Source organism: Pleurodeles waltl, chromosome 3_1 (assembly GCF_031143425.1).
Source record: "Pleurodeles waltl isolate 20211129_DDA chromosome 3_1, aPleWal1.hap1.20221129, whole genome shotgun sequence".
Lineage (NCBI taxonomy): Eukaryota > Metazoa > Chordata > Amphibia > Caudata > Salamandridae > Pleurodeles > Pleurodeles waltl.
In genome coordinates, this window is record NC_090440.1 from 210,849,479 (window position 1) to 210,865,917 (window position 16,439).

The 16,439-nt window shown below is 42.7% G+C and overlaps 1 protein-coding gene across 3 annotated transcripts in view; it reads right to left on the reverse strand.

Moving 5' to 3' along the window:
• The window catches only part of CCDC33 (coiled-coil domain containing 33), an 808,167-nt gene that overhangs the window by 106,602 nt on the left and 685,126 nt on the right, over nt 1-16,439 (reverse strand). For all 3 annotated transcript variants that reach the window (XM_069222214.1, XM_069222216.1, XM_069222217.1), the window contains exon 14: nt 8,477-8,676. In XM_069222214.1, coding sequence (XP_069078315.1) covers nt 8,477-8,676 — 200 coding nt within the window. The remainder of the gene's footprint in view (nt 1-8,476; nt 8,677-16,439) is intronic.

Consider the following 16,439-nt stretch of genomic DNA (forward strand, 5'->3'; position numbering starts at 1 on the left):
TGTCACTGTACAGCTAGAAAAAGGTGAAGCACGAAAAGCCATGTTTGTTTTGTTTTCATTCTTTAAGCAGCTACTTTAATTACACACTAGATTTGCTATAATATCCTATGTGGGTATATCTTACCCTGGAACAGCTCCTGGAAGTTACCAGCAGAAATGCAAGGCATAATTGTTTAACACACACAAACCTAAGAAGGCCTTGGTTTTCACAAACTTTTTTACAGCCCATTCTCAAACTAGTTGATTGATGTACTTAGTTTGCTGACAGGATGACATATTTATTGCACTTTGTGTTCATCTTCACATAATACACAATCAAGATTTACTTTTGATGCTGCCCCTTTCGTTGTAATTTGTACAAAATATACTATATGCAATCTCCCTTACTGTGCCATATCTGTTTGTTTCAGTATTAATTTAGTTTTATATTTACTTATTATTGGTTCCCCTTAAGACACTGTTGTATGCAACAACAACAAAAACTCAGCCTTATACTAAGGTAAAGATCTATTCACTAATTGTCATTTCATATTCATTTGTTCCACTTTTGTGCCAAGCTAACATGTCGGATTTTGGCTTTTGTAGTAAAGATGTGCAAGCATATAGGCTTTCTTCAAGATGCAACGAAAGTGCTGGCCCTTAGGCATAAGTAGCTACCATGCAATCATTGACTATGTGTGATTTGCAATTCCTCCACTTCAGTGCTTAATGTGTAAATAAAAATGTGCCAGTGCCCAAAGTCCTCCTCTTAAACACAGGGCTGCTGTATTTAAATGTGCCAACACAGAATACAGTGGCAGAGTAATCCTGAAGCCATCTCGGGCCTCTTCAATCCATTTAAAGCCACTCCCTGCCCTTTCAGCTCACTTTTGCAGCTTTCTGCTTTCTCCCATTGTGACCCTTTTTCATTTTTGTCTCCCTCCGTCTTTCCTATATGTGTCTTTTGCTCACAGTAAATGTTTGAGGCAGAAAAATAAGTACCTGTGCTCTGCACCGGAAACAACAAGCACAAATTAAGCACTGCTCCACTTACAATGGGCACTTTGGGCCTGTTTTAGAGTTTGACCAACAGGTTAGTCTGTCACAAATGTGATGGATATTGTGTCCACCGTATTATGATTCCCATAGAATACAATGGGATCATAATACGGCAGACGGGATATCCGTCATAGTTGTGAAGGAGGTACCCCATCTGCCAAACTCTGAATCAGGCCCTTTATCTTCTCCGTCTCCATTCATTGTACTCTTCTTTGAGGGTACATCTTAAATCTGCTAAAGCAACCTGTCACCAAAGGGCACCACTCCAACCTTCCACAATATTGTAGCCCAAGATGTTGCTCTTTTATGGGATTTTGTTTCCAGGACAGCTAGGAGTAACACACTCAATTATTAGCACGTTCTTTCCCTAATACAAAGTAAGACTATGAGCTTTGCCAGTGCTTGTCTTACATAGTGAGGTTTATCAACTTGCTCACAAAAAACATTATAGACCAATTTTCCAAAAACCTTATGAGAAGCCTAGAATTTCTAGGAGGAGGGTCTTTTGTTTTTGAGAGGTGGAGAAATGCAATTATTAAAAGTACGAATGAATTCAAGTAAGCTTCACTGGATATGTGTTTATCACTCCCATTTTGTCCCTGAAAACCAAAAATCGTTTTGGGATTAATAAACTCCATTGACTTGAAGTGCGGAAGATGATGAAATAGCAATGAATGCACCCAGATGCCAGACAGAAACAATGCGAAAGATATTGCTTCTTAGCAGTTATGGTGGATATTGTAAACAGAATCTATAACATGGCGTACAATGTTTCTGTTTACTCAGAGGATACCTCTGCACCAAAAAGGAGACCTCGGGTAAATCTCATTCAAGAAAAAGACATAACACAGTTGACCCAGTCACAACCTGATAACTTTTAATTAGAAATGAACTGGAATTTCTCAAAGTCGCAGGGGATTTGGGATCTGGACCAGTGCCGGCAGAATGAAAGAAAAACAATAAAACCTGAAACAGAAAGAAGTGCAGTGTGAAAGGACATGAGCACAGCATCTAGACATTGCTAAGGACATGGAAACTGAGCCAAACACATGCGAACAGTGCTAAAACAGAATGAATGAGTCAGTGGCGTAGCGTGGGTTGTCAGCACCCGGGGCAAGGCAAGTAATTTGCGCCCCCTAACCCGTGTCAGCACCCGGGGTAAGGCAAGTAATTTGCGCCCCCTAACCCGTGGATTTTAGCACTCGAGTTTAGAACTGACAAGTGATTTCACTGCGAGGACGTGAGTGATACATAACAATGCAAGATAGACCAGCAGTCCCAAAGCATCTCCACAGTGCTGCAGAGACTGCATCTCAGTGTTTCTACAAGCCTGTCTACTGCAACTCTAGTCAGTGCTTAATTTGTGCTTGTTGTTTCCGGTGCTGAGCACCGGCGTTTATTTTTCAGGGCCGGGGCTTATTCTTCTGCCTCAAGCATTTGCTGCAACCAAAAGACACACATGGGAAAGACAGAGGAAGAGAACAACGAAAAGGCGTCACAAAGGGAGAAAGTAGAAAGCTGCAAGAGTGAGCTGAAGGGGCAGGGAGAGGCTGTATATGGATTGAAGAGGCCCGAGATGGCTTTAGGAATACGCCGCCTCAGTATTCCATGTTCGCACATTTAATTGCAGCAGCCTCGTGTTTAAGTGAAGGGCTTTGGGCACCGGCACCTTTTTACTTACAAATTAAGCAGTCTATAGTGTTAAGAACATGATGACGGCATGTCAGTCTTTCTACCAACCGCCGCAAAGCAACTCTGCAATGCTAAGAACACAATGATGGCATATCAATGTTTCTACCAGCCAGTATACTGCATCCCTACACTTTTAAGAACATGATGACGGCATCTCAATGCTTCTAACAGCCTCCCCTCAGCAACTCTACAGTGATAAGAACACAACAATGAGAACCCAATGTTTCTACCAGCCTGACTACTGCATCTCGGCAGTGATAAGAACACAACGACACCCCAGCGTTTCTATCTCCACAGTGCTAAGAACACAACACCCCAATGTTTCTACCAGCCTGACTACTGCATCTCTGCAGTGCTAAGAACACAACACCCCAATGTTTCTACCAGCCTGACTACTGCATCTCGGCAGTGCTAAGAACACAACAAAACCCTAACGTTTCTATCTCCACAGTGCTAAGAACACAACACCCCAATGTTTCTGCCAGCCTGACTACTGTATCTCCTCAGTGCTAAGAACACAATGATACCCCAATGTTTCTACCAGCCTGACTGCTGCATCTTCACAGTCCTAAGGACACAACACCCCAATGTTTCTACCAGCCTGACTGCTGCATCTCAGCAGTGCTAAGAACACAACGACACCCCAACGTTTCTATCTCCACAGTGCTAAGAATACAACAATACCCCAATGTTTCTACCAGCCTGACTACTGCATCTCCGCAGTGCAAAGAACCAAATGATACCTCAATGTTGCTACCAGCCTGACTGCTTCATCTCGGCAGTGCTACGAATATGACACCCCAACGTTTCTACCACCCTGACTACTGCATCTCTGCAGTGCTAAGAACACAACACCCCAATGTTTCTACCAGCCTGACTAGTGCATCTCAGCAGTGCCAAGAACACAACAACAGCCCAACGTTTCTATCAGCCTGACTACTGCATCTCCGCAGTGATAAGAACACAATGATACCCCAATGTTTCTACCAGCCTGACTACTGCATCTCCAGAGTCCTAAGGACACAACACCCAATGTTTCTACCAGCCTGACTACTGCATCTCAACAGTGCTAGGAACACAACACCCCAATGTTTCTACCAGCCTGACTACTGCATATCCAGAGTCCTAAGGACACAACACCCAATGTTTCTACCAGCTTGACTACTGCATCTCAACAGTGCTAGGAACACAACACCCCAATGTTTCTACCAGCCTGACTGCTGCATCTTCACAGTCCTAAGGACACAACACCCCAATGTTTCTACCAGCATGACTACTGCATCTCTGCAGTGCTAACACAACGCCCCAAAGTTTCTACCAACCTGACTACTGCATCTCCGCAGTACTAACACAACACCCCAAAGTTTCTACCAGTCTGACTGCTGCATCTCTGCAGTGCTAAGAACAAGACAACAGAATCTTAATGTTTCTACCAGCCTGACTACTGCATCTCCGCAGTGCAAAGAACCAAATGATACCTCAATGTTGCTACCAGCCTGACTGCTTCATCTCGGCAGTGCTACGAATATGACACCCCAACGTTTCTACCACCCTGACTACTGCATCTCTGCAGTGCTAAGAACACAACACCCCAATGTTTCTACCAGCCTGACTAGTGCATCTCAGCAGTGCCAAGAACACAACAACAGCCCAACGTTTCTATCAGCCTGACTACTGCATCTCCGCAGTGATAAGAACACAATGATACCCCGATGTTTCTACCAGCCTGACTACTGCATCTCCAGAGTCCTAAGGACACAACACCCAATGTTTCTACCAGCCTGACTACTGCATCTCAACAGTGCTAGGAACACAACACCCCAATGTTTCTACCAGCCTGACTACTGCATCTCCAGAGTCCTAAGGACACAACACCCAATGTTTCTACCAGCCTGACTACTGCATCTCAACAGTGCTAGGAACACAACACCCCAATGTTTCTATCAGCCTGACTGCTGCATCTTCACAGTCCTAAGGACACAACACCCCAATGTTTCTACCAGCATGACTACTGCATCTCTGCAGTGCTAACACAACGCCCCAAAGTTTCTACCAACCTGACTACTGCATCTCCGCAGTACTAACACAACGACACCCCAAAGTTTCTACCAGTCTGACTGCTGCATCTCTGCAGTGCTAAGAACAAGACAACAGAATCTTAATGTTTCTACCAGCCTCCCCACAGCATCTCGGCAGTGCAAAGAACACAGTCTCAATGTTTCTAACATCCTGCTTATTACATCACTATAGGACCAAAAACACAATGAAGGTATCCTAATGTTTCAAACAGCGTGTCTACTGCATTTCTAACAGGCAGCTCACTGCATCGTCATACTAAAAAACAAGGCAACAGATCTGGCTCTTAAGGAGCAGTCCTACATCATGTCCTTAGTTTCGGAAAGTACAGTCAGTATTTCTCTGTGGTTCAGATAGTGCATCTCCAAGGTCCAGAGAGCATGCCAAGAGCACGTTCCTAGTTCTAACTGAGCATGGTGACAATATATATCCTTCTCTCTAATAGCATGCCAACAGCATATCATTAATTCCTAAATCCGTCTTGCAGTCTTTCCGTGTGGTTATATTGGCATTACCATCAGAATTATGAATCACCATGGTTCTGATGGTAAAAAGCTTCTCCGTGGCTCTAGCAGTACACTTACATAATCCAAATGTTTCCATTACATATCGAGAAGATGCACCTTGTACTAACTGCATGGACAGGGCATCTCCATGGTTCTAACTAGGCAAGCTAACAGCGTCTCATAACCTCTAGCCCTTCTCCCAAGCCATTACATATGAAGTTGTGCACTAATAGTGAGTCACAGCCCTAGCCCATGTATTTTCCAACTTCCCGGTCTAGTCGTGGTCCATATCAAGATTCGTGGAGATAGGATCAATTTGGTATTTTGTGGTGTGGGTTGCCTCAGTATATGACCCAAGCAGGAGAGTACATGCTCCCAATACGGATGTAGCTTTGCGCATCCCCACATAGTATGGAAGAGGTCACCTTCCTGTGCCTTAAATCGTGAGCAAAGGGAATAGGTGATAACCCCCATCCTCCACAGCCTGAACCCCGTGAGGTAGGATCCATGGAAATGGTTTCGCTGAAGGAGGGGAAGCCGTGTAGATATTGTTGAGTGTCTCAAGGATACCCTAGCCTCTGCCCTCTCTTTATCCGCAAGTGTGCAGAGGTCTCGTTCTCATGTGGCTTGTAGCATCTCATATGTGTGTGGCATTTGATGCATCAGTTCTCCAATAGTATTCCCTTGACACATTCATGGACCTGAGAAAGCATGACCACAGCCAAAGTCCATGTTTTTACAAAAGCGTAGTAAAAGCATGTCCACTGTTATGACAAGACAAACGTGTAAATAATGAGCTAGTGTCAATATATGTTATTTAAAGACAACTTTGTTGTTTATAAATATACACATTTACTTGTGATAATCATGCTTTTACATAATCCACTGTATGGCTATACATGTTTCGTTATATCAAAAAGGCTTAGAGCTTCTCCAGGTATTTTCTCATGTTATCTGTAACTAATAAAAAGTTAACGAACAGTCTGATAATATTTAGTGAGGTGCAGGGCCGAATGGTATTACACATCAGTCACAATGCTGTCAGTCCTAATAAAGCAAGCATTTCTACAATTAATTTGGCAGCAAAAGTCTTTAAAGATTAATTCAGAAAACAACGGCCAATTTTCAGTCTCTTTATTCAGATGCTCAACCAGGAAGTGTGGCTTTCTGGGGCTAAGGCAACACTTTCTCTCTGCAACATTTTAAGAAAGCCTGCTTCTGATTATATTCTCTCGATATCTACACTTTCAATGTGGAAGTCACAAGCTTGGAGACATACGCATTAATGCATTTTGCGAGGAAATGTAAAAAAGAAAATTTAAAAAGACGAAATACTGGTCTTGCTCAACACAATAGCCAATCTTCCCTTTTCTAGTGTATTTCTGGTTTCAAATAATTTGAAAAATAGCATTAATAAAGTTAACGCTGTGCTTTGTAGATAAAAGCTCTGCATAAATGACTGAATATATAAACAGATATTCAATAGAAACCTATTCACGTGTTTCAGAATCTAATACTAAAAAGCACTGAAAGTCGCCTAAATAAATTACAGTGACGTGAAATGTGGGTTTCAAGCTACATACAAAACAATCGATAAACTCGTATCTATGAAACTATCCAAGCTTTAATCCTCACCATGCTTTTGCCATAATGTTACAAATGGTATTACAAATGGCATCACTGATATCATCATATGACAATCACATTTCCAAAATTGAGAAAAAAAATCGAAATACTTCACACCTTTGTTAAACATATTTTTGTAAACTAGCAGATAATACCAATGTGATTGAACAGTAATTCCACAAGTTATTGTCACTCTATTAATGTTCAATCTATAACTACACTCTCCCAAAAAGTTGTCATGCGGGACAGGTCCTTCTCAAATAGTTGTTACTACTTTTGTTTTGTTGAGAATTGTATTTTGTGGCCCAAAGTAAAGACAAATCATAAAAAGAATTTCCTATCCATATTATTTCCTGTGCATATTGTGCATTACCTTGAATTATGCAGTCATTCGTGAGTGGGTCGCTAATGTAAGAAAATATGTGCTTATGATATCTCATGTGGAGCTAATTCCCACTGGTACATCCTTTGTGGCAACTGATATAAAAGCAAATAAATACAACATTGAATGCTGCACATTTTCAGAAGTATGTACTTTGGAGAAGAACACATTTTTGGTTGTGACTTCAAATTTGCAGAATTCTAGAGTGTTTACCTAAATATTATAGAAGATGAAACGTCAACATATGGTGTAGGTAAGCATGGAATTTACAGTGGGGACCATGGCATACGTGACAGAAGAAAGAGCTCAAAATGCCATACTTAGATAGAATGGCAAAGTAAATCTTTGGATAGGAGTGAGTCTTTGCTACAAGAAGCGTTGCGTTCTTGCCTTCTGCAGTGATGACAAACCCGATGAAGGGTTGCTTTTGGCAGAATGCTGCTTTGAGCGATTCTACACTTTGATTGTGAGTGAGGCTCTTAGGGAGAGTATGTTAGTGTCAAAGGAGTGAGAGAAAACCCCACATTATAAGAGTGAGGCTCACTTTTCAATGTGGGATGCTGCTCTATTAATGAGGCTCTCCTAAGTGATGCTCTATTGCACACGAGTGAACAGTGACTGTCAACTTGTGAGGAACCATTGATTAGTGGGGATCTTCCAAGTTTGTGTGAGTGACTCCGAGGGTGATGGTTAAGGCCTCGCTGGAGTGAGGCCAAACTACACACACATAATTCTGTCTGCTGCAGTAGAGCAAATCTCAACTTTGAAACGTGTTGTTTCTGGTTAGGCTCTGTGGTGTGCCTTCACTACAATTGGTTCTGAGTTGGCGAGCAAAGGTCTTTTGGGAATTACTCCCTGTGCGTGAGTATGCTCTGCTCTAGACGTTTGTGCTCTGTAACGACTGATTAAGACAGCATTTATACTGAGTGATGCCTTAGCAGAGAGTATGCTTTGCAGCTATCCTCTTTCACCAGTAAGATAATATCTTCTGTGATTGTCACTTACTTTGTTAATTGTGTGTTTGAGCTAGGCTGTGTGCTGAGTGAGTTCTGTTGTAAGTAGGGCTTGTTGAGAAGTAATCTCTGATGTGTGTCAGAGTAAGGCCCTTGTACGAATGAGTGAAGGGACCTCTGTTGTTCAGGGTGTTTTTGCTTACCCGCCCAGGTAGTCGTGTTCTCCGGTCTCGAGGAGCAGTGGCTGCAGACGGAAGTCTTCATTTTGAGTGTTGCCTGTAGGTTGGATGTGCCCAGGAACCTGCTCCCTTTCACGAGGTGACTTGTGGTACAGGAGATGGTAATCCGGTAGGATTGCTGTTAGTGCATCATGGGGTGGGAGACTGATCCCATCTCTCCTCAACTAAAGGGAAAACAAATCAACACTACAGATATGCATACATTGATGGAGATGATACATATATATTTTCAGATATCTATACATATATACAAATATATGTATGTGTATTTATATATGTACATTTAGATATGTACATATATATATAAAGCATTTACACATGCACACACGCACCCACACATATATATTTAAGGTTTCTTCTCTTTTTAGGGGGAACTTCCCCCCCCCCTTTTTTATTTACTTCCAATCTTCGTTTACCACTGCCAACCCTTAAACCATAAAAATAACTTTATCACTCTTTACCACTACCCACTCCTAAACCATAAAATTACCCTTACAGTCAGTGAAAGAGTCTTGCACAATTGTGAAGGGGTACAAGGATGGTCCGGCCACATAATAACAGATGAGTGCGGAGTAAATATTTACATGATAACACTGGCTGCAAATCCAAAATGCAACTATGGCTACTCCCCCAAACCTTGCTAGACCACACCACTGTGCATATGTAGGCAATGCCTCATTGGTACGGCTGCTCTATACATGCACAGGCAATGCACCAGTAGGCAAGGGTTAAGGTTAATGTACTTATTTTTTAACCTGGTCCCTCAAAAGACCAGAGTCTGAGGTTAGGTAAGATACACTTTTTTCCTGGGGGAATGTAATAAATGACGTATTATTTGTTTAAGTGTAACTTCTTCGGCAGTCTGATGGGATGCTCAAATGCTTTCTGCTCAGAGTATGTACTTTAAAGATGAGAATCGTACCAAGTAAACAAACACCAGAAAACAACGGTCCAAGTTAATATAAAAATATGTTTTGCTTTAACCATAGGGCTGATGTGAACATCAGCAATTTGTTGATCACAGATTAGATGGATGACGTATGAAAGGATCAATCACCACACAGCCTGAAAACTCCATCGCAATCACAATACAGGTTGGTGAGCTAACAAAATACTGTTATTAAAAACCGGACCATTCACAATACAAACGTTATATTTAACAAGAGACCAGTCTGGCAATCACAATCCAGCTCGGTGGCTAGCCGGACACCCACATGCCAATTGCAATACAACTCGAGGATGTATATGGAGACATACTAGTCATCCCAGCAAACCTTATTTACCTAAAAAGCACTACAAAACTGCTCCAACTCTACCAAAAAAGCCCATTGCTAAGACAACGATGTGTAAAAGACACCACTGACAATTAAAACACAGATTGATTACCTAACAAAATACTTTGTGGCAACCTAAAAACCGCTTGATTAATCTCTCTCTGGCACTTGCAAAACAGCTTGCTGGAATAACAAGATGCCACTGGCGAATAACAAACAATACTACTAAGAAAAGCTTAATGACCGTCATAAAATGCTCTGTCAATCATCATGCAGATTGATGACATTTAGAATACCACTGACAATCACTAAACACCTCTGTGGGTTAACAAACTATGGGCCAGATGTACAAGGCCCTAGCACACCGCAGCGTCACTTTTTCTGAAGCTCCAGTGGCACTAACCACTTCTCCTTTTTTACAAGGAGGTATAATGCCACTTTTTGTGGCTTTACACCTTCTTGTAAATATGGGGCTCTCCAAAGCAGTTTTCTGCGTCAGAAAGGCGTGCAATGGGTGTTGCAGTGGATGTTCCACTGCAAAACCCTTTGTTTTTGATGCTGCCTCATATTTACAAGAATTCATAAATCTGAGGCAGCGCCAAAATCCAACGCCACCCCCGGGGTGGCTTAGCATGGCACGAAGAGGAAGATTACCTTTATTCCTGATTGTTTTTTTCTTATTAGTTTCCCAAGCGGTACCTCACCAAAAACCCAGACAGTAAGAGGTGATTTCTGGCAGCCTTATGCATGGACTCTAGATCGCAAGTTACCCTTTTCTAACAAAACACTCTGACAATCATAGCACAGTTGATGATCCTACAAAAGACATACTATTCTCAATAAAGTTTACTGACGTAACAAAATACTGATGCACACTTATCCTCAATCGTGCACCTGCACCATGACGTAATAAAATACCTCCTGACACGAAAAGAGCAATCAAGACCCACACACTAATCACTATAGAGCTTGAAAACAACAAAATATGTACAAATTATAATGCAACTCAATGACACAACGAAATACCTGTGTTTACCAGCTACAACACAGCTCAATGGCTTAAGAAAAATAAACTCCCTGGCAATCGCAAAATGACACGACATGCAAGAAACCTCCCTTACAATTTGAAGACACAATCATTAGATTATCTTGTGATATATTAAAATGGTTAATTGGAAGTCATAAGAAGGCTTTAATGTGTTACTGTGAAAACACATCACAATAATAAAATGTGGTGATTTGATGGCAGAACAATTTCTCTTCCCCTATCCTCTCGAAAGTATACTCATATCCAGCACAGAAAAATCTCAGAGACAGCATAAAATGACAAATACATTTCAGAAAACCTGAAATACATCACATTAACATAGGGGACCCTCTAATGGAGCCCTCTCCATTACAATACAATTACAGACATCACATAACGATTGTCTAACTTCAAAGGAGTTTTGAAAGTCCCATTAGCATTACAGTGGAGAGTAATCATCTCACAGTGGACTTCTGAGACTTCATGATAAAGTTCAATGGTGTATTACCGCCACTTCACAAATCACAATAGAGCTCACTAATATCACCACGGGACTGTCTGACCCGATTAGAGTTCAGTATACAGTATAGTTCGTAGCTAATGATCTCTTCTCATCACAATAGAGCACACTGACTTCATCATGGCGTATTTAATCACACAGTAGTGCTTTCATATTACAAGTGATCTTTGTGAGATAACTTAACTCTGTGACAATACACTAGAATGAGTGTGGTTGATTAATGCATTTGATGAATTCACAATAAGGCCTTTTTGAATCACAATAGACCTCATCAACCTTAAGTGGTTTCTTTGAAATTGCAATAGAGCACAGTGACATCACAGCTGCTCTGAATGGAAAACAAATGACATGGTTATCACACTATAACGCACTGGTCATGGCTAAAGGTACTGATGACTCAAAGCGCTGCCAGTTCAAACTTCTCACACACACATTCAAATCACTGCACAACACAGGACCCGCATACCTCAATCACCGACTTTACTTCTCCCAGCCCACTAGACAACTCAGCTCAGCATCACTCCTATCGCACACACACCTCCCATTCACAGAAGCAGAAAGGCAGGTTGATCCTTCTCCTATCAAGCAGCCAAATCCCAGAACAACCTCTCCCAACACATCAGAGCCTCCTCCTCACTTCTTGAATTCCGCAATAAGCTGGAAATCTGGCTTTTCAATTAGTTTTCTTGCAGGACCATTGATAACTCCCTGTACTAATGCCCCGACTCACTGCATGCCTACTCTCATCTACTCAGCGCCTGGCTACGCTCAAGGGTGACAAGCAGCACTCTACAAATCCACTTTACATTAAATTACATGAATTCACAGCAGAGTCCTTTGCCATCTCATCAGAACTCACTGACCTCATCATGGATCTCTACACAATAAACCTTTCACACCACAAGTGATCTTAATGAGATAGCATATATGATTAACCCTTTATATCATATTTCTTTTCACAATAAAGCTCACTGACCTCCAGCGGTGCTCTGAATCCACAGTGAAGTTGCTCTCAAAGACAAAAAAAAATAACTTTGGGATATTACAATATGACTGACTGGCCATGGCTAAAGGTACTGATGAATTCACAGTAGGGAACTTTTGTGTCACAAAAGAGTTGAATGTTATCATGCAAGGGCTCTGTTGTGACACAGTAAAGCTTCATGGCATCATCATGGTGTTCCAGAAAATTATACCTAATTTAGTAAAAACTACAATCTGTGTATTAGCCCTTTTATGGCATGAAAATGTAAATAAGTATCACCGAAGCTTTCAAAGAAGGGCTGTGCAAAATGACTATTTGTATAGATATTGGTTTAGGCAGTTTTATGACTATAGGTCTACACTGGCAATGTGTTACTTTATATATTACAATCCAAATCAATAATGTTCTGCCAGTAATGGCAGTTCTATTAATGTCAGGGACACAGGCCATTTTTAGGTCTTGACTGAGACAGCGCAGGTGCTATCACTTGCAAGATATTTTATTAGCTTACAGTGGTCTTAGAGTGCCTATTGCCTACAATCTGTTGGTCTCATTGCCACTCTAATTTGCTTGCTTCTGATTTGTTAACATTTGCGAGCTTCACTCCTCTTTTTCTGTTTGGCCCTCTGCTGATGCATGGCCAAAGTACTGGTGTCCTTCCACTGCCCGAGTCTTGGGTTACATTTTTGATCTTTTTGTTGAAGCACACCATGAGAGTGCACATATCGTTGTGTTGCTTGCCCTCATCCTGTCCACTCCATGCCCATGTCCTTCCTGTTGCTTGCCCCTATGCCTCTCTTCCATGCCGGCTTCCTTATTGTTGTTTGCCCCCTTGTTATTGCTTACCCCGTCCCACTCGCTGTGTTGTTGCTTGCTCCCTCCCACTGTTCATGTTGTTGCTTGCCCTCTTCTGCGTCTGTCTTGTTGTTTGCCACCTCATGTCCCCTCCCACCCTCTGTGTTGTTGCTTGCCCCCTCCCACTGTCCTTATTGCCACCCCATCCACCTACTATTACAAACAACAGCACTGGCCGCATTATAGCGTCTGTTTTGGGTTTTTTTCAACTTTCAGCCATGCAACACTCATATATCCATGTAACAGGGTCGATGTCATGCAAAGCGCTCGACTAGTGCCCAGCGAGATCACGCTGCCTGTGAAATAAAGAGAAAAAGTAGTCCAGAAACCATACGGAAAACATTGAGCCTTGTATATTTTCAGTAATTGGCCGGTGCGCTTGAGGAGGGCTAAACACCGGAAAAGGCATGACGTATGCATGCCTTTCACTAACTAAATCAAGCTAATTTTAAAAGTGAAGCCCACGAAACAACTAAACTGATGGGCTTGACATGGGCGTAGTTAAAAGCCCACAGAGATAACACCAGGGACAGAGCGCTTTGCGTTCAACCCTAAAAAGGCCTATATCGTATATATACATGGCCGCACCGTAGTGATTTTTTTACCCACACCCTCAGTGTTGCACCCCCTCCTTCCTTCCATGATGCCATCCGCGCCGCTCTCCCAACAGCATTAAAAAAAACAGTATGATACTTAAAAAAAAAAAAAAAAAAAAACAGTCATGCTGCACCGCACCCTTGCTTCTGTACAACATGACTGAAAACATTTACAAATGTAATAGCTCTCTCTAGGCAAGACTTATTGGCTTTGCAAATGCTGGTTTCTGTGTACTATTTATTTCGGCAAATACCCACAGGAACAGCACCGCCCTCACCTTGCACCCCACATTGATCTGCCTTAGGACCCAGGAAATGTCAGATGTGAAGCAATGTTCCGATGGATAATCGGTCCCATGCATCAACCAAGATCGGCTCTTTGACACTTAATAAGGTAGTGAGTAGTCCCGTTATCACCCAGCGCCATAAAGCAGGTGTGGAGGCATATCAACCCTTTAAAAAAAAAGGCCATTGTATTGTTATGCATGTGTCTGTTCATATACACTGCCATCCAGCCCCTCCAGTACACGTTGGAAACGAAAAGAAATCAAACTAAAAAGCGGAGCTACTAAACTACGGGCAGATGAGTTCGGCACCAGTGTGCGTTTTGCACATTTTCCTGGATGCAGCCTTCCTTGTGCCCCCACACGGTTTCCAGAACGTGAGTAGCCGGTGCCACTATAATGCCAATGGCAGTAAGACCAGCCTCATAAGCCTTAAGTATAAACAACCGGGAAAGAGGTCTGGGGCATTTCAAAGACAATCACTTTAGAGCGCAAACAGATTAGCACTTTAACGCCATTCAATTTAGTAATATCTTTGTTTTAATTAAGTCCATTTTATCATTCGCTTTTTTAGCAAGGTTGATGGATGCTCTGGAAACAAGGAGTTCACACAAGGGCGAGGTGTGGCTTCTTGGACTCAGCGTTGGCGGCAGCAGTAGTCTCAGTTTCACACGAACACTCAGGGTGATCGTGGGCAAATCTTTTACGTTCTCGTGCTACAGCTGCTTAACTGCAACAAATGCATTACCGAACTCGATGGAACCCCTATATTGTCACTGTAAGGGCGGCAAGGCTCAGTAGACCCGCCGGGATTTTAAGGCGTGGCCTGTACACGACAGCCTGCTATGTGCAGCAGTTGAAGTAACACCCTAAAATATCTTTTGGGAATTAGAAATTATGACCTACTGGTTACTCGTAGATTTGGGAAGCACCCACGTTAAACTCTTGCGCGCCCGTGATGTGCAGATTACAGTTTGCTGCAGGGTGCACCTAACCCACTGAGATATCTTACAGGGTATTGCATGGTATTTATTAAAGATGAGACACTCAGCAAATGAAAGACAATATCAAAAACGTACAGACTTTGAGGCATGTTATATTTCTAGTGAGGAGTACGTTCTCGGTTACTACGCCCCACCTGCCCATTGGGTACTCACTGTGGTGGACAGGGGCCTGTAGTAGGTCGCCATCCGCTACCTCTGGGGCGAGCTCCCCTGCCCGAGTCACCCTCCTGCCTGGCACCATAGAGTCACTGCTCCAGCACTCCCACTACATGCCTGCTGGTTGCCAGGGACCTTCCCTCACACATCAAACAGTAACCGCAGGAGCTGCGGAAACTTTACAAACCTTAAGCCGGCAGAGCAAACAGAGGGGCAGGCCAGCCGAGAGTGGTGGCCCGGGGCACTCACCGAGCCGCTCGATGCCAGCATGAGGTGGGCAGGGTGCTTAGCCAGGGAGTTTCCTTCAGATGTTGGGTGTTTTGCCCCGACTAGGAAAGCCGCATTCCAGTTCCGGTCCCTTCAGCAACAGCTTCCCTTCTTTCGCCGTTGCTACAACAAAAGATGCTTCGCACCTAGCAACGAGGATAGCAAGTCCCGTGCCCAGGCTGTGCAGGAGTAGCACTCAAGGACCGAGGCGCAGAGTGCGTGCAGTGATAGTTCATTTCGCAGAATTGGTTTAACCATTTGGGCTCACGCTCCGTTTGTTATTGACCACTCAGCATCCCTCTTTCGGACAGATGTTTTAAGTATGAGGTGCGCATTCAATGGTGTCTGAGCAGTGCCGTAGCAACGTGCCATGGTGCTCGGGACCTCTTGCATCTAGCGCCCCTTAGAACTCATCAGAAATGTTTTGTAAGAGCACCGGCCCCGGGTACGAGAAGGGTGAGCGACCTTAGATCAAGACCGTGGCCGGTGAGCAAGCAATCAAGATGGAAAGCCCTTTCAAATTGGATTTGAGGTGCATAAAAACAATATCTACTAATTCTAAAAGAAAACATCATAAAACAGCGAAAAGGGTAGCAAACTGTGAAGGCGAATCACATTCATTTGATATGAAAATAAGGCTGAATCAATTGTCGTTAGTGAAAACCCAGTACAATTTAGCAAATGGCCCTTTAAAAGTGAGGAGGAATCCTAAAATGCAAAACTAAAGTGCTTTGACCAGATGTATAAAAATCAGGAATTTCAATCTCCAAATTGCGATTCTTATCGAATCGCAATTTGTAAATCGCAATTCCTAATGTATGACAGTATTGTTTTTAAAACAGTGAGTTCTAGTGGGTCGCAAATTGATCTACCTCATGAATATTAATGAAGTAGGTCACAATATGTGACACACTAGTCATTGGAGCCATCACAGGGATGGTGGCCTGCTGAGGTCAGCA